This window comes from Marmota monax, unplaced genomic scaffold (assembly GCF_021218885.2).
Source record: "Marmota monax isolate L192 unplaced genomic scaffold, Marmota_monax_Labrador192_F-V1.1 WCK01_AAM20220418_F8-fsc00111, whole genome shotgun sequence".
NCBI lineage: Eukaryota > Metazoa > Chordata > Mammalia > Rodentia > Sciuridae > Marmota > Marmota monax.
Window position 1 is genome coordinate 5,451,418 of NW_026695067.1, and position 27,256 is coordinate 5,478,673.

The 27,256-nt window shown below is 36.2% G+C and overlaps 1 protein-coding gene across 11 annotated transcripts in view; it reads right to left on the minus strand.

Moving 5' to 3' along the window:
- The window catches only part of Neo1 (neogenin 1), a 247,958-nt gene that overhangs the window by 51,046 nt on the left and 169,656 nt on the right, over positions 1–27,256 (minus strand). For 7 of the 11 annotated variants that reach the window (XM_058573827.1, XM_046428053.2, XM_058573829.1 and 4 more), the window contains exons 8-14: positions 20,131–20,350; positions 12,355–12,509; positions 8,937–9,085; positions 8,436–8,574; positions 5,473–5,522; positions 4,145–4,292; positions 732–842 (exon numbers count right to left, since the gene is read on the minus strand). In XM_058573827.1, coding sequence (XP_058429810.1) covers positions 732–842; positions 4,145–4,292; positions 5,473–5,522; positions 8,436–8,574; positions 8,937–9,085; positions 12,355–12,509; positions 20,131–20,350 — 972 coding nt within the window. The remainder of the gene's footprint in view (positions 1–731; positions 843–4,144; positions 4,293–5,472; positions 5,523–8,435; positions 8,575–8,936; positions 9,086–12,354; positions 12,510–20,130; positions 20,351–27,256) is intronic. The other 4 variants (XM_058573828.1, XM_058573825.1, XM_046428052.2 and 1 more) reach the window with 1 other exon arrangement.

Sequence of the window (27,256 nt, forward strand, 5' to 3'; positions counted from 1 at the left end):
CCTAAATAATCTATAGGTCAGAAAAAATGGAATTTGAGATTCGAAATTGACTCAGTTGCTAGGAGACTTACAGGATTTTAAAGAGTAGCAATTCATAATATCTTTCACATGTATTACTTCAAGGCATAAATTACCACCTTAACTTAAAAACTAGTAAATTGAGTTTTGGAAAGAAAATGAAGGTCTTTTGTCTCCCAAGTTTGACACCTGCCATAACTACACACAGCCACATGAAGTAATTTATTGAATAAACAGGTAAGAAAAAGGACAAGTTGTCCAGAACTAGGAAAATGGGAAACCATAATTCAGATAAAGGCACAATTGATGTGGCTCAGCCTTAAATTTTAGATTATTCATCTACTATTTAATGGCAGTGGTAAAAAACAAACAAACAAACAAACACACCCAGATAAAGCATCTGTATGCTTTTATTTGCTCTCTTCTGCTGGAGGAGTCCAGCTTACTACGATGATGCTCGATGCTCGATGCTCCTGACTAGCAGGCGGACATGAAGAGAGCTTAAAGGAATAGTTCTCTAAAAGCTACTAGGGCAGGGGGTGGGGGGTGGGGTGGGTAGGGAATCAATTCCAGGAATCTTGCTGCTTTATAGGAATGACAATAGTATAATACATTCAAGTTCAGAGATTTAAGTCAAAGTGGCTTTCCAATCTGACTCACTGACTACATTTCATACCTAGCAAGTGTTGGTACTGACAATTATTTGATCTTACCATCTAAGTCACTTTCAAATGTTTCAGCAGACAGCCAGTCAGTTGCCGGGCCTGTACCATTGACTGTTAAAGCAGCTACTCGGAAATTGTATTCAGTCCCCCGATCAAGACCTGAGACCCAAACGACAAAAAATAAACAAACAACAAAGAGGCTGAAACAAGAGCCTTGGAAAACAAAAGATCAATAATCTTTCAGTAAAGCAAATATCTCACCCATTAACTCAGTTCATAGCTTGATAAAGTTTAACACAGAACAGTAGTGCACATCTTCACAGTAAAGGCTGAATGAAGCTTGCACACCCATGAGAAAAAAACAAAAATGACTAAAGATCCTAGTAGATAAGAGATTTTTGTTTAGGATCTTGAAGGTACCTTAGAGATCATTAACTGGAATCCCTTAATTTTCTTAGAAAGAAATGTAAGGCCAAAGATAATCAGAGTTATTACAAAGAAACAAAGTCAGCTGGTTCAGAAGATAACGAAAACCCAGAAAAGAATGTTAAGATATAACTCCTATCAGGTTACCTCTGGTCTTGTAACACTCCTATAACCTTAGCAGAAAAATTTTAAACATCAAATATGGCCTAGAAATCTGTTTCTCAACAAATAACTGTCCATATGTATTTTTATTAGGCAAAAGAAGGAAAAAAACTTTCTATTATAGAACTACCAGTTAATAAAGTATAAGATTTACTAATGCACTAAATACAACAAAGATCCATATATAAACATCTACTCTTCAAAACAGGCCAACAGTTAATAATATAATTTTTCATACATTTATGCATACATTTTTAGAGGACTTAAATTCGATATTGTGATAGGCCTTATAAAGACATAAAAATTACTGTGCTTCTCCATATTCAAATATTGGGATCTTTGGAAAACATCACAGTTCAGAAATTTCAAAGACACACTGAGAATGTAACTTGGCCTAGATGCAAGATATGCCCTGGCTCAGTTAACCAATCTTGGCACACGGTTTGGAAGGAGAGACAGAAGGTTTTATCCATTTTGAATCTGTTTGCCCACAAGACAGCAGAGACAGAAAGAGGAATAAAATGGCTAGGTCCAAGTCAATTTTCTTCCCTGCCTTTATCTCTGTACACAATGAACCAGAAAGTGCTAGAGCTGGCTACACATGAGATAACAGCCTGGATTACTAGCAGACATGGCTCAGTTAAGATCCTGAAAGAACTGAAGTAGTCATATTATTATTTTCTGCCTTTTTGAGAATTAGAATACATGAGAGATAGCATGAGAGAGAAAGGTATATGTAAAGAGGACAAGATGGGTTAGGATTATGTCTCAGTGGTAGAGCACTTGCCTAGTATGTATGAGGCCTGGGGTCCGATCCTCATCACCACATAAAAATAAATAAACAAATGAATGAATGAATGAATGTATCCACCAGAGCTCTTCACCAGAAAGGACCTAGGAGGACCTGAGGACCTGGATGGTGCTGATGCCTTTCTGACTGACCAAGAGGATGAGGAGCTGAAATCCCCAAGAATGAAGAGCACAGGGGACAGAAGAGAAGCTAAAGTGGACTTGAAGCGGGTCCATAAGCGTAGAAAGGTGAGCTGTTACCTCTGGCTGCACTGCCAGTTTGTGCCAGAAGCAGCTTTCTCTAGTTGTGGTTTTGGTTTGTTTGAAATCTCAAGCTAATAATGTGTAAGTAAAGTGGGAGCCAGAGCCACTCTGGGGGGCAGGAGGGAGGGCAGCTGGCCCTCAGCCTGGATCTCTGGAGGTTCTGCCCATGTGCTGCAGCACAGAAACCTGGCAGAAGGGGCTCAGCTTTTACGTGCCCCTTCTTCTGCTATGAGGCAAGAGCCACAAGGGTGGAACTGCATGTGCTGCCCTTTCCCCGGCTCCATGCAGTGCTGCCTGACCATCAGTATAGGGCAACCAAGGCAGAAAGGCTGGCTGCTCAGGCTAGTGGGGGCCAGGGTGGTACGGAGCCTCCCTGGGGATCAGAAGCATCCATAACCAAATGCTCTGCTGTACCATAGAAGCACCTGCACTCACTGACCAAGAAGCTCAAGAACCATCACCACAAGCCCAAGAGCTTTGGCTCCTTCAAGCAGTCGGGTTAATAAAGGTTGTGGGGACAGCTTTTGGTTCCTTGGAACTCTTAAAAAAAAAAAAAAAAAAAAAAAGGCCAAGAGTTCCTCTACCCCTAAGTAAAACATAATCATAAAACTTATTACTTAGGGGGCTGGGGTTGTGTTTCAGTGGTAGAGCGCTCGCCTAGCATGGGCGAAGCCTTGAGTTCAGTCTTCAGCACCACATAAAATAAATAAGTAAAATAAAGGTATTGGGTCCAACTGCAACTAAAATATTTTAAAAAAAAATCTTAGTACACAGGATCTTGGTAATCCATATTGTTCCTTAGTACTTCAAGCTTTAAGTTACATTTCAAGATCCCTGTTTTTGTTCACCATTATATATCCAGTACCAGATCATGAAGATTAAATGTTGTTCATCTTGTGAATATTTGGACCATGCTTAAAAAGAACAGCTGTTTTTATTCGATAGGGAATTTTAGAGATGCTTAATATGGTTGTAGATTTGAGTATGGTCTGAGCAGATTCCACCCTACCCTCTCCTTCATTAGTTTAGTAATGCCTAGATTCTGTCCTCCTCAACTACATGTGGCTCAGACAGAGTCACCTTCTTTTTTCTCAAGATCCTCCTACAGAGAAACCTTACTTAGGCAAACTATACTAAAGAAACTACCCATGATAGAATTTTCTAAAAATTCTATGGTAGTGGGGCTGGGGATGTGGCTCAAGCGGTAGCGCGCTCACCGGGCATGCATGCAGCCCGGGTTCAATCCTCAGCACCACATACAAACAAAGATGTTGTGTCCACCGAAAACTAAAAAATAAATATTAAAAAAATTCTCTCTCTCTCCTCTCTTAAAAAAAAAACTTTAAAAAAAATTCTATGGTAGCAAATATGATTATTGCATTGCTGCAGCTATTCATGAACATTCTTGCAGACCACTAAAACATAAATGCTGTCAATGTTATTATAAAAATTGTTTTGTAAACCTCTGTTACAACTAGATTAAGTGGAATAATTTCTATTCTTATATATATTCTGTTTTACTTTTTCAGATTACAAAATAGCAACATATGCACTCAAAAAAGAAATGTGGAAAATACAAGGAAAAAAACAAAAATCAAACATAATTTTACCATTAAGAAATGGTGGAATCTATAAGGTGTTTTCATTAAATTATATCAAGTCTATTTTCTATTAAATTAAATCAAGTGACTATTAAAATTTGGGGGAACCATTTTTTATTTATGTAAGCCAACAGCTCAGAGCACTTCTTAGACTAATATAATTCAATGTCTGAAAATGACATTACTTCTTAGCTTTTGTCTATATGCAAAACAGCTTACCTTCGATCAGCTGAGACAGTTGTGTCCCAGTAACCAAAGTCTCAGTGACATCACTTTTTCGGGAGGCCTTTCGGTAGCGAATCTTGTAGCCAGTAATCTGCCCATTCTGTGTGGCTGGAGAAGGTGGCTGCCAGTGAATCACAATACTCTGGGAAAGACAAGATTATATAGGGAAAAGACTGAACATATTGAAAGGTTGGTCCTAACTGTTTTATTATTAACCACTCAAAAATACTTCTTATTTTAAAACTTCCAGTGGCAAAATGGGGAGAATATAATTTCAAGTAGTGCACTCTGGACCAGTGATCTCTGGGCATTTTGTCAGAATGAATATGTTGGTCAAAAATTCCAGAAAAAATTTCAGAGGGAAAGTATAAGAGGTCAGAAGCACATTGATTAGGAAGTAAACTGTTGTTAGATATAATTTTTTTTTTTTTTGTACTAGAAATTGAAACCAGAGGCACTTAATTACTGGACCACATCCTCAGCCCCTTTTTATTTTGGGAAAGGCTTTTGCTAAGTTGCTTAGGCCCTTACTAAGTTGCTGAGGCTAGCTTTAAACTAGCATCCTCCTGTCTCAGTCTCCCAAGCTGCTGGAATTACAGGCATGCACCACCACCCCTGGCTGTATAAGATTTTTTTTTTCTGTCTCCATTGCAAAATTGCTGAAGTTAAACAATTTCTATCTAAAACTCTTCAAAAAGGGGCTAGCTGATTGTTTCTTCAAGAAGAAAAGAGTTCTATGGTACTTAAGAAAGGACCATTTCATTTGTCTATGGATCCTAGAAGGGGCTGTGGGCCTCTGAGAGGCATGCATAGCTTTACATGTAGTGAACTGACCAGGGACAGTATGGACAGACACAATCAAACCTATGTGTCTGCCTGTAGTTCACACTGGGCTTGTCTCACAGGACTACAGAACCATGTCATCATAAACAATTTATTTCCTTCTGCTGCATTACTAAGGCTTTAGTTGGTTAATATTGAAAATGTTAAGCTTACATAAAAATAGCAATTTATTTGCAGGAAGGCTAAAAATGCATTGGCATTAGAGAAAGAAAGTAAAGTTAAATGGAATAAATGAGTTGGGTCCTATGACCAACTTTACTGGCAAATGTAATATTTATGTTACTTCGTTTCTTTGCTTGATTATGAGTATTTTCAATTATGTTCTAATTTAATTGGTTAGTATTTTTTAAAAAGCAAAATGATTATCATAGCATTGGCATTTATTGTTCTGGTGATTTCCCATGTAACCTCCCCCTCTGTAAGCACCTGAGGCTCAGTAGTATACCAGTAAAGTGAATGGCAGAATTACAAAGTTTTACCTTTGAATTTCTAACTTCTAAGGATAGATTCTGAGGAGCAGCACTGGGAACTGAACAAGAAAATAAAATAAAATCAAAAGTTAATTACATACACATCACCCATTATGGGATTGTTCTTGGCTAGACTTCACACAACCATTATGTACCTCAAACATTGACTATGTGACCAGAAGGTTTCAACCTAGTTGCCAATAATGCCGTCATGCTGACAATCACAGGGGGATGAGGTGTGGCCGTGTTTGCTTAATTTTTAAAAATAAGACACTTTCATGTGAGCATGCACTGTGTATTTCAGAATGTACAGTGGCTCTACACTTTTCTAGACCCTGAACTTTTCTAGACTCCAGATGTATTCTGAATCTTAAGTATATTCTTCTGAATATTTGTCTTGGGAAACAGCCACACATTCTCTGGAACCAAGTCTAATGAATGTAGCAAGTGACTGAATTGGGTAATGACAATATGGATCAAAATGAGATGTACATAAATCAGTGAGCTTGGCTTTCTTGTGGGATTCCTAAACTGGTTTTGAAGGCAATTCCCAAGAGAGGAAGATATTTAAGCAATGACAGCTTTAGTTAAGTGAGCCATCTGGCTTCCTAAGGCAATTATGTATCAGGGAGCATGCATTTAGATGTGAGAAGTTTGGGACTATTGATTAAACAGCTGTATAACTTTAGTCCCTCACATATTAGAATATAACATGGGGGTATCTCAAAGTTTATGGACTATGTACTCTCCAGTATCTTTCTTCACAATGATTACAGTAAGCTAAAACAACAATAAACAGCTTAATTAGACTTTTCTCTACCACATTTCTTTTCTGATCCATCCAAGGGAACTTCTCTCTTCCTTTCTCTAACATTAAGTGATTAGGTATTTATGTGCCCACTGTGCTAAAGCTTGCTTATTGTAATTATAGCTTGTGCCTCAGGCCTCAACCCAAAGATGGCTGGAGAGAGTCTGGAGTAGGAGCCAGGCACCTATGCTTTACAAACAGTACATTCATGATCCATTCATCCACTGACTCAGCTGCAGAGGCACCTAACAGAGTTGTTTGTGACTGCTGTCTTTGTCAGCATCCTTAGAGCTAAGATTTGCTACATACTCACTATAGTGCAGGTACTTAACAACAATTTCACAAAGGGGTTTCTATTACTATTTCCATCTTATAGATTAAAAAATTATAGATGAGGTTCAGGTAAGTGAACTTGCCCAAGGCATTAGTTTCAGCTGGCATAAAAACTAAGATTTGCCTTACACCAAAGTGCTGCCCTAAATCACCATGCTAAGACATACTCAGTTCCATTCAGTTCCTGTAGGTTCTTGGTTGACATGACAACCCACTCAACACTGTTAAAAATTGGCTCATGTGCAGTTTAAAAAAGCCTATAATAAGCATTTTCCCCTCAATTTTTTACAAAAATTTTGACCAACTGGTTCATGCAGTTGGCTAGCCAAACTATAGTTTTTTATTTCTTTTTGCTCAACTTTGTATCCTAAAAAAGTCAAGCCCACAGAAGAGTGGCTTCTTTAGAATAGTATAATGAAAACCATATATTCTGTTCCTGGTTCACCAATTATTAATATTATGTGACATCTGCTTTACTTTTTTCACTAGAAATATACATACACACAGATTTACCTATCCACATATTATTTCTGAATCATCTGAGAGGTGGCTGCAGTCACTATGATACTTCCCTCCTAAACACTTCAGAACGTATCTCCATGAATCTCTAAAGAATTAGGACAGGCTCCAATAAAACTACAATACAATGATTAAATTCAGGAAATGTAATCTTGACACAAAATATTAGCTAATAACACTTCTAATATTTAATATTGCCTAATACTGTGCAGAGCTAACATTAATTATGACAACTGTGTTCAGTATGGCTGCTTTGTCTCCAGATTCAAACATCATACTTATTTCATGTGTCTTTACTCTTCTTTAAAATAGATTCTAGAATGATTCTCCATCCCACCCCCACCTTTCTCTTTCCTAAGACAAATATATTTTAAGAATCTAGGTCAGCTTTTAAAAGTAAAGAATAATTTTTTCCCCAGAACATCCTTCTATTTGGATATATCTGATTGTTTCAATTGTGTTCAGATGTGTGTTTAATATTTTGGGCAGGGACACAACAGAAGTGAGGCTGTGTCTTTCTTTGTGCATCACATCAGAGGCACAAGATGTCAGTCTGTTCCTTTACTGGGGATATCAAGTTAGATCATATGCTCAAGGGAGTCAAACTATAGCTTCTAAAGCACAGATATATATATCTATCTCACTGGATTTAGCTTAGTTTCATCCAACAATAGACACTTTTACTAGGGGTAATGAACTCTGAACTCTGATATTTTCTATTTTATTCTAAAAATATTTTTTAAAAAATGCTGGTCTTGACCTACTTGATCTTTTTGGCAAGCTGCAGTTTGAAAAATATAGCTCTAGATCATATATATATATATATATATATATATATATATATATATATATATAAAAATATATAAATATAACTTAGGTTAGAATTCAGTCACAGGTGAAAATGAAACTCGGAAAATACTGAGGATACAAAAAGATTTAGTAAGTAAATATGATTGCTAAGTTGAATAAGGGCAGCCTTCCAACAGCCCTGAAATGGTCTGTGGAACAAACAATCGTACTTATTTACACAGAAGACTTTGCTAAAAATATAAGAACCAAGAACCTATTTAGTACCAGACACTGTATGTTCTATGCTTTCTTGGTGCATCTTTAGAGCAACCAATGAAGTCAGTGTTATCTGCATTTTACATGTGTGGGAACGTGCTCAGAAAAGTTAAGCAGCTTGACCAAAGTCACACTACCAATAAAGGTTAGAAATAGGATTTTAGCTGAATCTTCTTTACATGATCTTACTACAATATTGCTAGGGGCATAAAGCATAGTACTTTGTTCCAAAAGAAGAAAGACTTACCATCTGACAATGTTCGAACAGCAACATCCTGTGTGGAGACTCCAGGACCATGTTTATTGTAGGCCACTACTCGGAAACTATACTCTGTATATTTTTTCAATCCATTAAGAGTGTAGGAGTGACTTGAAATATCAACATCCTTGAATAAAATAAAACACTGTTTATATATACAACTCTAGCCAAAAGAAATGCTATAAAATAATGATTAACTATACAAATTCTATATTCTTTGCACTTTTATAAATGCTATTTAATGGTTAAAGCAGATTAAAATAATTAATACTGGCACTTTACTTAGAAATATCACCTGTTGTTAAGTGACTCTTGCTGGTAAAAACTACAGAGTAAATCATGTTACAAAGAAATAGACCCTGACAACTTTGTGTTTCCTACACATCTTTTCCCCCACTTTCACTTCCCAGTCAAATAACTATGGAGTTTGGGAAATATATTCCAACTCTTTATTTAAACCAATGGTTTATAAATGGCTTCATTTTATACCTGTTCTTTATCTGTTCCTTTTTCCATGTAGTACAATTTGTAATTTTGAATTTCCCCATTGCCAGACAATGGGGTTTCCCATGTGACAGTGATGGAAGTAGGAGATGTTGCATAAGCTCGGATGTTAGGTGCTGGGCCAGGGAGCTGGACTGGAAAGAAGATTTCAAGACAGCGAGACACAAATGAGATTTATTGCACTCCTTAATAACCATTCTCATCAATACTATCATACTGGCCATGTTTTAGAAACAATTGGAACTAAGAAAACAACTGACTTGATTGATGTGGTATTAGGCTAATACATATATAGTAGAGTAGGAGCATGACATGATCAGATCTGTATTTAGGAAGCACATGTGAACAGTAAAGGAACAAGATTAGATAAAGAAATATTTTAAAAACAGTTATCATTTACTAAATGCTTACCAGTTAAGAATTCAGTTCTTTACATGCTTTTTTTGGTCATTTATTTTTTTGCTAACTCATAAGATGAATATTATTAGCATCCCCATTTACATTTGAGGTTTTGAAGTTAAGAACCTTTACTAAGTGATGGGAAAGTTATAGTAGTGGAACCAAATGCCAGGCACTTCCCAATTCTAAAATAAGAGCTCAAAGACATTAATAAGGAGATTGTTGCAATACTGTCAGTAGGATGCACATGATTGAAAAACTGAATTGGCGGTTGACTGAGCAACTGCTGTCAAATGATGGATGGTGTACCCGAATCTTATTTGTACAATGGCTCACATATTGACCATTTCACTGTATTCTTTTTTTCTGACTGACAGATTCTAGTTCCTATTTATTCACAAATCCTGCATAGTTGCCCATGTCTACATTTCAGTAGACATCCCATATTTGAAAACAATTTCTCTGGCACTAGTGTCTCTGTAACAGGCATCCATAAGATAAAAGCTTGGAAGGGGGGAAAAAACCCTAACAAAATGTAAAACTGGCTTTCTTGAATAACAGCACTGCAATTTAAGATTTATTTTTCTACGGAACTAGGGGAACCTGAATATCGTTACTTGAACAGTTGTTTGCTTTATTTAGTTATAAGTCATGTTATTCACTTAATGTTAAGAGCATATTTTGTTCAGCCTGACAGGCAGCATTTGTAGCACTTCTGCAGCAATGGAAAACTTTCCTGTAACTTACTAAAGGGGAAGGAAAACACAACGGCTCCTAAATTCCCTTGAAATCACTTTCAATATATTCAGTGGCTAAGTGCAAGCAAATACAATCCTAAAAAAGGTGCTAATGAATTCTTTCATTTCTGCTGTACAGTGACATAATAAATGGAAGAAATTTTAAGTTGGTTTATGAAGCTAAATATGCAAAATATTTTCCAAGGGCTGACTCCAACATTTATACCTCCTTCACATAAGCTGAATACCTCCAGATGAAATGCAAATCCCTCTTCATTCCCTGCTACTCGTTTGCTAAAACATGTTATAGTCTTTCTTCAACCTGAAAATATCCTCACCAGAACCTGTTGCCCCATCTACCCGTATTCTTAATTACTTTCTCTTTAACCAAACTCCCTGAACAAATGATTGTGATGCCTATTTTTCTTGTGATGGCCATATTTGACAGTACTATGTATTTACTTGTCTGTCTCTGATGTCAGACTGAAGCTCTTTTGGACAAAAGTCAAGTTTTACTCTTCTTTCCATCTTGATTGCCTAATACAGTGACTGGCACATATTAAGCACCCAATAGTTACTTTTCCTTAATCTTTTCTTTCATTTCTCAATCTGTCAACAACCCTATAGTCCAGGGGTTCTCAACAAGTTCACACACAAAATCTGAAATGATAATGAAAGCTGCAGATTCTTTCTATGGGAAATGTGAATGTACAGGCACCCACAAATATTTTTGTGTAGTACTCAGAAGATTCCACAGTTCCAGGATAAAACCTTGCAGTGGATCAAATCCTGTGGTCTTTCCTTCACTTTCATCATGACTCACCTTGCATGAGCATGGATAATGTTTGATCCTATTTCTGGGATTTGGGTCATACAGCTTCTTTTCTCAAGAATGCTAAGTTCAAATGCTTCAAGGTCAATCTCAGGTCTCATCTTTTCCAAGAATTCTGCCTTGACTTACTACCTTTTGAAGTAAATTTCCATATCTCTTATGTATGATGCCTGCACAAAAAAGCTTATGAAGGATAATTGAGCTTAAAATTTAGTGTAGTATTTCTGCACTTGTCTGAACGTGGATAACTGTGAAATTCAACATCCTTTCTCTGTAAGAAGAACACATTTTTTTCCCTTAAATTAACTGGTGTGGATTCTGATGTCCTTGTGTTCTTGCTCCTTATCACTGAAATGATCAATGGCCTTCTATTTTCATTGCTTCTTCTATAAGAGGAGAAATCTTATCTTCTTTATCCCTGTATCTCTAATACCCTGCAGAGTACCTGGGTTATGATAAACTCAAATTTTGATCAATGAGTGATTTTCTAGAGCATTGTAAAGCTCTACAGCTTCTTGACTTCATTTATTCTAACCATCAGGGAAAGTCTTTGAATTATTTCTATAATTGCACTAGTACATTCATTCATTCTGTTTAGTTCCTAGGTCATTCGTTTTCATAAATGTATCTCACATGCTTTCAAAGCAAAATCTTTATTACCAGAGGTTTGTGAATCACAACAAAAAATCTTGAGCAATTAATAGTAAAAGTAAACTGGAGAATGTTCTGAAGAAAAACAGTGGCTAAAGTTAAAGGTAAAGGAAAACCAGTGGCTGGTTTTGACAGAAGTGTAGAAAAAGTGCCAACTGGGGAAAGCATTAATTATGACTTGATTGTTTCTTATAATTTCAGGCCTATAGTTTACAACCAAAACTTAAGGTATACAGGTCATTTATAATATAAACCAACCTGATACTTGTCTCACAAAAAATCTTAAAAATGTAGTTAGAAGTACCACTGTTAGTACAAAAGACCAAAGGTGCAAAATAAAGGGTCCAAGATCTTTTAATGAGTGAGATATGCATTAGGACAGGGAAGTCTGGCTGACAACAATAATAAATATCCACTTTATGTGCAAGGCACTACGTTATATGAAATATCCATAAAATAAGCAAGATATAATCACAACTGAAGGAAGAAAGTGATAATTTGTCTCAGAGTAGACAGGATCAAAAGAAAGATTACAGAAGGCATCTGAGCTGTCTTAAAGGATCAGTACAATATGAATATGTAGAAAAGTATCTGCAGAATTATACCATCTCATACTATTTGTTGCTGTTTGATGAAAATTCATTTTGTCTTCCCTAGTTCTTAAGGACCTGAAGATGAGGAGCTATCAGCTTCTGCTTTCCTATGGTATGCAAGGCTTAACGTAAGAGAGACCTTCATATAGGTCTCCCTCTGCAAAGGGCTGACAGATAGGTGGAAGAATTACCTTCAGGCTGTGTTTCTACTCGTAGTGGAGCTGAACTCTCTCCGAAGCCATGTTTATTTTGAGCCACAACTCTAAAGATGTACACAGTCGCTGGCATTAGATTTTGAATGGTTACCTGCATCTCTCCTGGGCGACTGGTATTCTCAACACGTTCCCTTTGGTCAAAGAAAGGTTTGAAAAAAAATAGTTATCGATTAGAAACATTTTAAGAATGTACAATTTCAATTTCACATCAAAATTCAATAACTTAAGTAAAAGTAAATCTCAAACAAATTAAACTCGAGTGGGGCGGTATAGCAATGCACAGTAGAATAAGGAGACCGGCGAAAGAGCAGGTCATATCTGACAAGTCACTGATGTCCTTGCTTGTTACTGGGATCACTGATTACAATCACTGCTTCTTTTCAGATGTGGCCCAGGGCTCTCAGCACCATTTCAAATGGGGCAGCTAGTCATCAACTTTGTAGGCTTTAGAAATCATTAAGGGTTTTTTGTTTTGTTTTGGTACAGAGGATTGTACCTAAGGGCACTTTACCACTGATCTATCCAAAATCCTTCTGAGACAGGATCTTGTGAACTTGTGATCCTCTTGCCTCAGCCTCCTGAGTTGCTGGGACTACAGGCAGGTACCACCATGTCCATCTTAGAAATCACTGAATTTTAAGGAGTTAATCCCAGGGAAATGGACAGAAGGTGGCTGTAGGCATCATCTGATTTTCACAGAAAATATCAAGGAATGCTGTTTGAGTAAGAGATTTTCAATAAAAACAAAGATGTATGGCTGGTATTGTGGCTCAGCGGTACAGCGCTCGCCTAGCATGGGCGGGACCCAGGTTCGATCCTCAACACCACATAAAAATAAAGGCATTGTGTTGTGTCCATCTACACCTAAAAAATAAATATTAAAAAACAAACAAACAAACAAAAAATCCAAAGCTGTAGTGTATTGATTTTTAAATAGAGAACAAAAACATTAAAATTTACATGTAACTCAACCTATAAAAAAAGATAATTCACGGCACTAACTTTAATAATTCCACCTCCCTCCCAAAATGGGGATTGAACCCAGGAGCACTCTACAACTAAGGGACATCCCTAGACTTTTTTGTTTTACTGAGACAGGGTCTCACTAAGTTGTCAAGGCTGGTTTTGAACTTGAAATCCTCCTGTCTCAGCTTCCTAAGTAGCTGGGATTACAGGCATGTACCACCAAGCCTGGCTATAATGTAATTATTAAATTAATACACTTTTTGAATGATCTTCAAAATGATTTGAAAGGTCTGACAAGTCTTATCACAAAAACAACAAATTAATCTAGTTGATCCAGTGTTATAGGACCGAAAGTATAAAAGTGGTTGTCTAGATTCTTTATAAAAAGGTAGCTTCTACATTCTGTTTTGGGGGTTGGGTTTATGTGTCCAGTGTAGCTTCATAATTAATACTCAGACTATTATATTTGCCATAATGAAAATAAGATTATAAAAGAGTTTTCAACAAATATTGTGAAGAAATTTGTTTTAGATAGTTGTCATTCACAGAAGGAAGACCAATAGAATAGGGAAATGGGCCTGAGGGAGGGAGAGGAAGAGAGAAAGAGAAGGTACTGGGGACTGAAATGTAGTAACTAAAATTTCATGTATGATTTTATGGATGATTATGTTAAAATGAACCTAAGTATGATAACTATAAAGCACTATTAAAGCCTAAAAAAAGAATTGTCATTCATGTCAGAAAAGATATGAACCTATGTTGAAAATGAAAAGAATCCAAAGCTATGCTGCAGAGAAAATTATTCTGAATTACCAAATCTGCTGAATTAAAATTCTTACTTCAAAATATTGCTTATTTGGGCTGGGGTTCTGGCTCAGCAGAAGAGCACTTGTCTAGCACGTGTAAGGCCATGGGTTCAATCTTCAGCACCACATGATAATAAATAAAATAAAGGTATTGTGTCCAACTACAACTAAAAAATAAATACTTAAAAAATATTGCTAATTTGTCTTTAAAATTGCTGATTAAAATTTGTTTAGGTTTATGTAGATATATGACAATTTATTGATTATATATGAACATTTGCATTTGAGATTTAAGTATTTTCAACCATTCTTTAAAAAAGTTACAATAATACTAGAGAAAGGGATGTAGCTCAGTGATTCCTAGCATTGCAACAAAATAAAACACACAAAACCAGTACCCACTATAATCAGGTCCACTAGAAAAGAGTATTATGGTAATAAAAATTATTGTTCAGAGATACTTGAGGTATTTATAAATATTAAGTTCTTAAACTTCTAAATCACACGATTTAGAAGGAGGGTATCAACTGATTTCTTATACTTTGAAGTTTCTAACACTTGATCTGATTACAAATGATTGCTGTTTAAGAGGAAGTATCATATTTTATAATTAAAACTAAAAGCTCCATGAGAGAGCACATAATAGGTCTCTTTTGCTCACCTTCTATATAAAATTTTAAAACAGGTTCTTTCCCAGAAAGATAACTTGGCAGGGGGTGCTCTTTTATTTTAAATTGAAGTGAAAGACTCTCATTCATATTCACATACTTAAGAAGCACTAGGCGCGGAATGCTCAAATGGGGAAGCAGTCTTATACATGTTTATAGAATGAATGAAAATTTGTCTTCTGATGTATAAATCTTAGAGAGTAATATCATCATATTATCTTTTGTTTGTTCCTACATGAAAGGGTGAATGTGTGAGAAATGAAAAAAGATTCTACAGAAGCATCACTATAAAAATAAAATCAGTCATAGGTATAATTCCCTAAGATGAAGAACACAGCGTCTGAGAAGGCTCTGACATTAGATTGGTCTGATGTCCCAGAACCAAGTCTCTGTTGAGGAAAAAACAAAAAACAAAACCCAAAAACCTTGACTTCAGGCCAATATCCGGGTAGTGTTAAAAGGGCAATTCTCAAATATGTGGGATTACAGTGAAGTTTAAGGAAGGGTGTGATAGCTAAGAGTTGAAAGGACAAGGTACACTTTATATTAAGGCAATGCTGGGCCAGAAATTTGAAGATCTACTTCCAGTTGAGCAATGCTACTAGCTTACAAGAGACTATGGGAGTCACCAGGTATTTCTGAGCTCCACTTTCCTTTATGAATTGAATGAAGGAATGAGATGGGTGGATAAACGTTTTCTTAAAGAGCCCAACAGTAAATAATTATAGATCAAAAGACAAAATGGAGGATACTGTGTACTTACTTATATAACTTTTCAAAATGCAACCATTTGAAAATATAAAAACTATGCTTAGTTCTTGGGACATAAAAAGAAAAGCTCTGGTTTGGCTTCAGGTCCATAGATTGACAAACCCTGGACTACACTAACAGACCTCTAAGGTTTCATCCATGTCTAACATGATATCAATATCAGGCTCAGGTAACTCAGGTTCCTAAAGAACTATGGCTGATGATCAAGGCCTGTACTGCCATCTAGCGGTTGAACTGTCAAATGCAGGAAGTGTGCAATTTGCAAATGAAGGTAGTGGCATACAACCTTACAATGAATTCTTTTTATGTCTGTGAAGTAACTTATTACCCTTGTTTTTTAGATGAGAAAATTCAATCTTAGAAAAATTAAATAAATTCTGTTTATAAAACAATAATCCAGGATATAGTCTGACTTACAGAGTTCTTTACTACTCGTACACTGCCTCTATTCAGAAATTACAAACTTCAAATAATGAAGTAACACTATCACAGTCTCAAAGGATCTTCCTTTTAAAATTTCCCCTATCCACTCCACATCACTGCTCTCATCAACCACTACATGTCTACATTAACATAAGTATTACCTAATTTGTCTTCCTGGCTCTATTTTTTCCCTTTCTTATCTTGTATAGAAGTGCTGCTAATACAAAACGTTCAATACAATCACATTGCACACTCACTTGAGAGTCTAAAATGGCCCCTTCTCATCTGCTTATGTCCAAATTTTTACTGGCATTCCAATGTCTGGCTTCAAACTTCCATTTTATTTTTTTATTTGTTCTTTTTAGATACACATGATAGTAGGGTGTATTTTGACATATACTTCCACTTTATTTTAACCTCTTGCTAAATCTCTGGTCAAACTAGCTTTATGACTGCCCTGTTTTTCTTATACCAGAAATTCAGATGCAACGAGACCCTTCCCTTGCATTATCCCTTCCTTTACACATAAGTTGCCTGCTCCTGCCAACTTAACTTCTATATTTCTCTCAACTCCAACTTCACTTATTAATCACCTCTGCTTAACTCCAACCCATGATCTACTAATTAAAAAAAATAAACGTAAGGATAATCATTAAAACATATGAATACAAAAGTATATGTTTATATATGTATATATGTGTGTACACATACACACACAAACACACAATTTAAAAAAATACTAGTTCTCTTCCTCAAAATCTGAACTACCCTGAAACCTAACTGTGACATATACATTTTGTCCTATCTTATTAGACCCCTCTGGGCCAGGGTTTCTCAACCTTTGCAGTACTGAGATATGGGACAATATAATTGTTTGTTATGTGGCTGTCCTGGACATTGTAGGATATACAGGACTGCATCTCTGGTCCCTACCCACTACATGTCAGTAAGTACCTCCTTAACTCCAGTTGTAAAAATAAAAAATGTTGCTAAATGTTTTCCGATGAATGGGGGCAAAACTGCTCCTGGCTGAGAATCACCGTTCTGGTGATTCTTTTAAAAGCCAGACAGTTATTTTTGAGGGAAATGTACTTCTGGTAGATTGAACAAGGACAAAAGTCCCATTTTGGAAATAGAACTTGTTATTCAGAGGACTTACTAAATGTTTTCTTCATTTTGTGAACTCCTATGAGATCTGCAATGAGATTACAAAGTCTACTGGACATGTATATACACATTGAAATATATAATTCATCATTTAAAAACTCCTGCATCATACTTCATATGGGTTTACATATATTATATGCCCATTCCTCTACCAATGGATTCTTACACTGTTTCCCGTCTTAATCTTATGAATAATACTATAATAAAAACTTTTGCACGAGTGTCCTAAGCACATGTATATCTCTATAGAAAAAATATTCCAAAGTGTAATTATTGGATTCGAGGCTATGTGCATTAAAAAGATTTGAAAGTTCTGTCAAATCATCTTCCCTAAAAATTATTTTAATACTCAATGGCCTAGAGTGAATTTTTTTCAGCCTTCAATTCATTTAATACTGGATACTTGTCAATTTAAAATTTTTGTCAGCCCTCTAGATAAATAAAGATAACTGTCATGAATTTCCAAGATTTCTAGAGTTGGTGAAAAAGTTTAAGGGCTATCCACTAACTTATGTAAATTGCCCGACTGTATCATTTGTCTTTTGGAATATTTTTTATGATTTATAGGAACTCTTCATATAGACTGGATATCAATACAAGCTTTTATAAATGTTACACTTTTCTTTTTTTTCTCATTATTTTTTTGTGTGATGCTAGGGATTGAACCCAGGGCTTTGTGCATGCAAGGCAAGCACTCTACCAGCTGAACTATAACCCCATTCCTACAAACACTTTTTCTAACTTGTCACCTGATGTTGATCTTGTTTATGTTTTATTGGATGAAATTTTACAGTTACATAAAATAAAATGTCTTTCTTGTTATTTCTGGGTTTTCTTTTAGAAGGCCCTTTCCACTCCCCAAATGATAAGAATAGTTTCAGTATTTTTGTCTAAAATATTTATATTATGTTAATGTATTAATATATTTCTCTAATATATTTATATTTGGTTTAAAAATGATCTCTAATCCACCTATAATGCTATTATACACAATAACAATATAAAATGGGAATAGAGCTTATTTTCTTACCAAATGGTCAAATACCTCAACACGATTTCATGAATAATGTATTTTTTCTCCATTTATTAAAACTAATTTATCCAATTAATAAATATTTATTTAGTGCTACTATATGCCAGGTTCTGTTCCAGGTGCTGGGAACACTACTGAACAAGACAGACACAATAAATAAGTTAATAAAAGAAAAATTTCAGAGACTGACACCCCCCCCCAAAAAAAAACCCCTCAAAATAACAACAACAACAAAAAGGCAAAACCAACAGAATAGGATGACATGATGGCAGCAGTGTTCTTAATAACTGGCTCTGGTTTATAGCACTGTCAGTATAAAGACTCCCACAAAACCCCATTTCCAGCTGCCATATCATGTCATGAAGTTTGGAAAATTTCCTGAAAATTAACAATTGATATGGGAATAAGCTGGTTCTAATATATCACACTGTAATAGTGACAGAAGGGGCTAAGTTTGGGTGGGTATTCAGGAAAGGCCTGAAAAGGTGTCCTCAGATGATAAACAAGAAGCCAGACATGGTTATTTTTGAGGGAAATGTACTTCTGATAGACTGAACAAGGACAAAAGTCCCATTTTGGAAACAGAGTTTGTTATGCAGAAGACTTACTAAATGTTTTCTTAATTTTGTGAACTCCTATGAGATCTGCAATGAGATTACAAAGTCTACTGGAGATATGTTAACACTGATACTGACATTTGCTGTTTGGTCATGTCTTGTTTTGTGTAATGATCTTTGTAAAACCTAAAACATCCAGTACAGCATTCAGGTAAACAATACCCCAAAAGTAGCTCTATCTATGAGGATCAAATGATGTCACTCAAACTTTTAAGAGTATTAAATTATTTGCTGAGCATGCTAGGCTGCATTAAATGTAATTACACGTGAATCAACTGTAAGCACCCTAATAGAAATACAAGCTGTATAGTAGGACCCTAACACATTCTTTTAGGTTTCTTATTTTGGTGTGAAGTAAGAGTGCAATGAAGGTATCTACTCAAGCAATGTTGAGAACACACTTTAGCATGTGCCATGGCTTCTGACAAAGAGTTGATAATCTGTTTGGGAAAACAATACAAATACTCATAAGGTAATCAAAGATTAACTTAAGGTAGTCTCATGTTACCATAATCAAGAGTTACTGTTAGTAGTTGCACTACATATATGAGATAAATGTTAATGTGCTCAAAGTACAAAAAGCTCTGGGAGGGCTTCATGGGACTTAATTTAGGAATAGGAGGATTAACTGAATTTTATTTTAGCTGAGGGAAAGATGAGCCACTAAGGAAACTAGAAAAGAGGGCTATAGCCATAAAAATTAATTTCATTAGAACATTAATTAAACTTGAGGAGAAAAGGAAAACAAAGGTGGACAGATAAAATTAAGTCAGACTGTAGAGTAAATCAGTCCAAAGATTTTGGATATTCTTCTATAAGCAATGGAGAAACAATGTGAGCTCCTGAAAGGTGGAGATGGAAAGGGATTTAACATTAAAACTAGTCACTACTACTCTTGCATTATCAAGGAGACCCTGGAGCTCAATAGCCCACAACACATACTGGCACAGGCTTACATTCAAGATAACTTTAATAAATTGTCTACTTTAATCTCTAGAATCTATGCTGACTGAATCTTATGGAAAAAGGGTAGCCTTGGTTATGTTTAAATACTTCCAACCTAAGGAGGTCTATCTACCCTCTCACCAAGTTAACCCAGAAAGGGAGGAAAAAATACCAAGGACTTGAGTCTGTTGGGGAATTTATTTAATGACCTAAAATTAGGAAACATGCATTCAGTGATCACATTTCCTGGACTGAAAATTGATGCAGATTCTATACAATGGAGAGCCAGAGTAAGCATGACTGGATGGGTATGAACCAACGGGCAGTCCACTGACTCCAGGCATATAGGCACTTACCTAGCAATTCCTTCCTTGGTGTAGAATACAGAATAGGTGAGGTTATCTCCATGAGGATCTGATGCAGGTGTTCGCCATGTTAATTTGATGAAGCGGGTAGAGACCAGGGAGGCCACGACATCCCGAGGAGCTGAAGGCAGTGGTCCCGTTGTGGCTGGTGCTAGATGGTCAGTAGTGGCACTGGTCAGTGAAGTGGGAGGTAATGTTGGGATGGCAACATCTTGTCATGTGCAAACATTGGGGAATATGAAGGGCAAACCACGACGGTTTTTAAAAAGAGAACAGAAAAAACAAAAAACAAAAAAGAAATAAACAAAACCACGATGGGAAATAAAATAAAATGAATGAACATAAAAAAGGCCATTAAACTGAAGGCTAACATGCAGGCCAGGGGTAACTACTGAAAACTAATGGGCACTGTTCAAGACACATCACTGTAGAGCAAGCAGACTTTCTGGTCATTATGATTGTGGGTAAGGGACAAGGAAAGTAACAGCTGAAAATAACACATTTCACAGGACACAGAGTGCCCAGATAATTTTCTTAATCCTGAAAGTAGCATGCAACATGTGTCAAACTTTGCATATAAAACTTTCATAAAGATAGACCTCAATATTTTCTCAAAATACAGAATGTACACAGTATGGAGGATCCTAGTTACAATGTAGATAGTATGAACAAGCCTAGGTACACTCAACATAGGCTTCTCCCTATCATGATCTCATTGCAGAGTTATGTGTCTCTTCAGCCCTACAGGAGATTCGAAAGCCATTATCTTCAGCTTTGGTTGAATATTAAACTCTGTTGTCTGTGTTGGCAATACTCAGGGAAGTGACAATTTTTGCTAAATTACACTTCATTTGCTATCACATCTATTCATTTGACTACAACAGTATAAAATCCTAAGTCAAAAATTCCAAAGCCACAAAAATAAGTAGCTCATCTGTTTGTTATGATTCTGAATGCAAAGTACATTAAACCAACGTGTGGACTGGATGGGAGAGATGAGGCAGTGACACTAGTTTAAAGTCTCTGTCTGTATACCTGCAACCATGGATAAATTTACCTCCTAAGACAGCCTGTTTTACTGTTGGGACAGTTCTGATTTTAAAAATTTATTCCTAATACAGAACCTAAAATTTTCTTCACTTTGAAACAGATAGTACAAAATTAATCTCACAATTTTTAATTAAAAGAGTTCATCAATTAGAATTGTGTCAAAGCACTGAAGAAATGGCTCAGTGCTTGCCTAGCATATGTGGGCCTGAGGTTCTGGGTTTGATCCCTAGTACCACACACAAAAAAAGGAAAGAATTTTATCAAATACTTAGTGGGGGAAGAGAACATGGAATTTGCAGACCTAGATTTGAATGAAGTGGTAGGGAAACAACCTCCTGGAAACAACTGTGGAATATAAGAGAGTCTAAAGTGATACAATATAAATTAATATGTCAGATGAATTCCATTTTCTAAGGGAAATGTCAGCAGAGGGCCAACCTGAGCTTTACATAGTTGGGATGGAAGCGAGAGTGTAATCCAATAGCTACATTGATTGAGCACTATGGCTCCTTACACAATCATTGGATCCTCATGACATCTCTATGAAATCAGTACTATCATCGCATCTTTGTCTTTTATGTAGGAACTGGTGTTTAAAAGGACTAAACTGGTGTTTAAAAGGACTAAATTACTCAAGTGGGGAACAGAAAATCCAACTTTTGTTTTTAGTTTAAGAGGCCCTTGGATATAGCTGGGAATGTGAGAGTGGATTTGACACCATTTGTGTGTCGCCATGAGCAAATCACTTTTTTCTTGCTCTCTCCTTTTCCTCTAGCCCCACAGAAGTGAGTTTTTAATTTGTTTGTTTTGTGGTGCTGGGAAATCAAACCCAACAAGTGCTCTACCACTAAGTTATATCCTCACCCCACTGAAGTGCTTTGCTGACTCATTTCTATACCTGTTTAGAACCATTCAAAGCTGCCTCCAAGTCTGACCTGACTGGCCAAGCCTAATTTCCCCCAACATCTACTATTGACTGATGTCAGTCTATTATGCAAGAAAGAGTAGAATATGCTACAAAGATCCCAGGATTTCAAGTATAAAGACTCAGGCTTAAAACTTGACCTGTCATTTTCTAATAATGTGAGGGTAAGCAAGTCAGACTGTCTGATGTCAATTTCCTTGTCTGTGAACTCTAACAGTAATATTCCCTACCTGTGTCCCAGGCTGATATAAAACAGAATAGCAAATAAAAAACTGCATGTGAAATCACTATATAGGTTAGTTATTACCATGACTTGAAAGGGTAACAAGCTCAAGCATAAAAGCAGTCAGGAGGGAATATAAGCAGGGATAACTAGGTAAAGAAAGTAATGGGTAATGCTGAAATCATTTAGGGAAATTCAGTTGTCTTACTAAACTTCTAAAGCACAGATCTGTCATTTGTTAATGAAATCTAGTACTTCCCATTCACATTGTTTGTGTTTATACTATCACACTAACCTATAAACTCCTTAAGGACAAGATCTATATCTGCTTCATTTTAGAATCACTCACTATGCCTTTGTCTACTTTAGATAACCAATAAATGTTTATTTACTGAATTAATAAATGGAAGAGGGCTGGGGATGTGGCTCAAGCGGTAGCGCACTCGCCTGGCGTGCGTGCTGCCCGGGTTCGATCCTCAGCGCCACATGCAAACAAAGATGTTGTGTCTGCCAAAAATTAAAAAATTCTCTCTCTCTCTCTCTTTAAAAAAAAAAAAAAAAAAAAAAAATTTAAAAAAAAAAAAAATAAATAAATGGAAGAAAATTCAGGGAGAACTTCCATCAATAGAGACCAATGTTTCAATAGCTCTCATTATACAAGGTAATATTTTAATGTTTTTAGTCAAAAAATATACACGATTCTTAGGTATACATTATGCAAAGCAAATGTATTTTGTCTTTCCACAGAAAATAAAAGTATAGATAGATTTTTGAAAATAATTCCTAATTATTCATGTCTACTGTAGCCCTAGTTCTTTCCCCAGGTGGGTTCTATTGCTGCTATTCCAAGTTCTAATTAGTAGATAACAGAAAGAGACTTGTATGACTACAGAGAATTGAACAGGCAGTTAAGTTACCCCAGAATCCATGGCCAGATACTGTAGATTCAGACTCTGGACTTTTGGCATGATAGTTTGAAGAGGCTGACAAATTCTCATTCCCAAAAGCAACTACAAAGCTGGACAAAATGGTCAAAGACTAGAAACTGACTAAAGGCATACAGCACGCTGAGAAGCTTTTATTCATGAAAACTACTAGACACTTCAGGTATAATCAGTGTCTGTGGCATTGCCCAGCTTTGTTGGAGTGATTGGTCAACTAGGCTACAGTAGACCCTGAAAACCAGTGGCTTTGCTTCTGTTGCCAAACGAGGCTCAGTTGAGATGGAGCATTGCCACCTATGGGGGCAACTGTGGTGGCATGTGAATGCTTCCCTAAGCCTGGGGTGGTGATCTTTTTAGGGATAAGCAATGAATAGTTGACTAGCCACAGAAGGTGTTCCATGAGGTGAGAAATCAATAAGAAGGCTTAGTAAACTCTCCATATATCCTAGGTTGCCTGGAGTCCATGTGTGTGCCTCAGAGACTGGAGCACATCCAAAGTACCTGTGAATCTTTGGCTGATGAAACCTGTGAATGTGTTTAGAAGACAAGTGAGAGAAGCTGGCAGAAAGCAAAACCAAGCAGAACAAAAATAACTTGGTTTGAATGTACTTCCAAAACTACACAAAGATTTCCTAGTTCAGAGTGGAAGGTTTATTGGCCTATGGTATTTGAGGACAATTTCTGACCAATCTTTGGCTGCACGCTAATTTATAGAGATATAAGGGTTAGCCCTAGAAAACAAAAACAAGAAAATCAACAATGAAAGTTAAGTAGAAACATGAGTAGTTGCACATGCTGGGTGAGACTTATTCAGTCCAAGCAAGTTATCAGACAAACAACATAACAAGAACTACTTCTGGGGTATTGGGAGAAGAGTTAGAATCCACAGCTGCTACAATATATTATCCAAAACATTTAATGTTTAACAAAAATGAGACATTCAACAAAATAAAACTCAGGAGGTAAAATGGCAATCAATGTCTCAGAAGATATTTGGATTATAGATTTAATAGACCTCAAAGCAGCTATTAAAGTATGTTCTACAAGGTCAGACATGGTGGTGCTTGCCTGTAATTATAGTAACTCAGGAGGCTGAGGCAGGAGGATAGCAAATTCAAGACAAGTCTCAGTAACTTAGCCACACTGTAAGCAACCTTGCAAGACCCTGTCTCAAAATAAAAAATAAAAAGATCTGGGGATGTGGTCCAGTGATTAAGCACCCCTGGGTTCAATCCCCAGTACCAAAAAAAAAAAAAAAAAAAAAAAAAGTTTTACAAACTAAGGAAACTGTAAAGAACTATGCAGGGTCTGAGAGTTTACCTTGTTTATAAGCTAACAGACTAACCTTTTATCATTTTGTGGGTGCTGGCAAAAGACTCAAGTTCTACATCAGAGACAAAGAACTTTATCACTAAGGGCAATGGCAGAAGCTACAGCTTGTTTGTTAGTATCAGTTCTGCATCCCATCTTCAAGTCTCCAGAGAAATGCAAAAAGCCCAGGATGGATTCCTGCACATGCGGTATGTTGCTACCAGAGAGGAACCCTGAGCTTGAGGTATCTGTCACTTTTGTAGCAAGGGGAAGCAATCCCTAGACAAAGATCATGCTTGCTCTGGACATTTAATTTAATTCTGCTGTGGTCAGAGAACATATTTTATATGTTTCAGTCTTTTCTGATATATTGAGCTTTGTTTTGTGATCCAGCATATAGTCCTATCTTGGAGATTGTTCCACATGTGCTTGAAAAAAAAAATCTGTATCTGCAGCTGTCTTTAATGTGGACAGTCTTTATCTGAAGAGTCTTTTTTTTTTTAATTTTTTATTGTTGGTTGTTCAAAACATTACATAGTTCTTGATATATCATATTTCACACTTTGATTCAAGTGGGTTATGAACTCCCATTTTTACCCCATATACAGATTGCAGAATCACATCAGTTACACATCCATTGATTTACATATTGCCATACTAGTGTCTGTTGTGTTCTGCTGCCTTTCCTATCCTCTACTATCCTCCCCTCCCCTCCCCTCCCCTCTTCTCTCTCTACCCCCTCTACTGTCATTCATCTCCATACTGCTTTCCAAATTGGCTGCACCAATTTGCAGTCCCACCAGCAATGTACAAGTGTACCCTTTTCCCCACATCCTCGCCAGCACTTGTTGTTGTTTGACTTCAGAATGGCTGCCAATCTTACTGGAGTGAGATGGTATCTTAGGGTGGTTTTGATTTGCATTTCTCTGACTGCTAGAGATGGTGAGCATTTTTTCATGTACTTGTTGATTGATTGTATGTCCTCCTCTGAGAAGTGTCTGTTCAGGTCCTTGGCCCATTTGTTGATTGGGTTGTTTGTTATCTTATTGTCTAATTTTTTGAGTTCTTTGTATACTCTGGATATTAGGGCTCTATCTGAAGTGTGAGTAGTAAAGATTTGTTCCCAGGATGTAGGCTCCCTATTTACCTCTCTTATTGTTTCTTTTGCTGAGAAAAAACTTTTTAGTTTGAGTAAGTCCCATTTGTTGATTCTAGTTATTAACTTTTGTGCTATGGGTGTCCTATTGAGGAATTTGGAGCCTGACCCCACAGTATATAGATCATAGCCAACTTTTTCTTCTATCAGACGCCGTGTCTCTGACTTGATATCAAGCTCCTTGATCCATTTTGAATTAACTTTTGTGCATGGCGAGAGAAAGGGATTCAGTTTCATTTTGTTGCATATGGATTTCCAGTTTTCCCAGCACCATTTGTTGAAGATGCTACCCTTCCTCCATTGCATGAAGAGTCTTTAATGTCCATTAGATCAAGTAGGTTGATAAGGATACCGAAGATTTGAATATCCTTTCCAACTTTGTCTAATAATTATCAGTTTTTGAAGGCAGGATATTGAAATCTCCAATTATTATTGGATTGTGTATTTCTTTGAATATAACAATTACGAATGCAGATGCATCTGACAAAAGGACTCCGAAATATAATAAGCAAAAACTGACAAAATTAAAGGAGGCCTAGGAAAACCCCAAGTATTTGGATATTAAACAATACACTCCTAAGTAATCCTAGGATCAAAGAAGAAATCACAAGAAAAAAACATTAAAAATACTTTTAACTGAATAAAAATGAAAACACAATACTTTAAAAATTAAGGGATATAGCTAATACAATGCTTGTAGGGAAATTTGCAGTTTTAAATATGCAGAAGAGAAGCCACAAATGAATTATCTATGCATCTATCTTAAGAGGTTAGGATTGACTAGGAAACTATAGCATTTACAAGTTGTACAAATCAAGAATGAAAGAGGGAATAAAATTATAACATTACCAATCCTACAGATATGAAAAAGATAGAAGGGATTATTATGAACAAATTTATACCAACAAATAAGACAATTTAGTGGAAACGGTAAAATTCCTAGAAGAACATAAATCACCAGATTCCTCAAGAAGAAATATAAAACCTGAAGGACCTACAACAAATAGAGAAGTTGAATTGTAAATAAAAGTCTTCCCACAAAAAAAAAAAAAAAAAAAAAGAAAGTTCAAACTCAGCTCAGCTGGCTTTACCACTGAATTCTATCAATATTTAAAAGAAGAAATAATACTAACTCTTCATATAAACTCAGAAAATAGAGGAGAAATACTTCCTAATTCATTCTGTGAATTTAGTATTAATCTGATATCAAAGCCAGACAAAGATATCATATGAAAAGAAAACTACAAGCCTCATGGTCATAGATAAAAAAGAAAACCTTCACAAAAATTTTAGTAAACTATATTTGATATTAAAAGACTTATACTCCATGGCCGTGCAGGACTCAATATAGGACTTCAACACTAGTTTAACATCCCCAAATGAATGCAATACACCGTATTTAAGAGAAAAAAGAACAACCACTAATCATCTCAATAGACATAGAAGAATCATCTGACAAAATCAAATGCCCATTCATGGTAAAAATTCTCAACTAGGAATAGATGTAC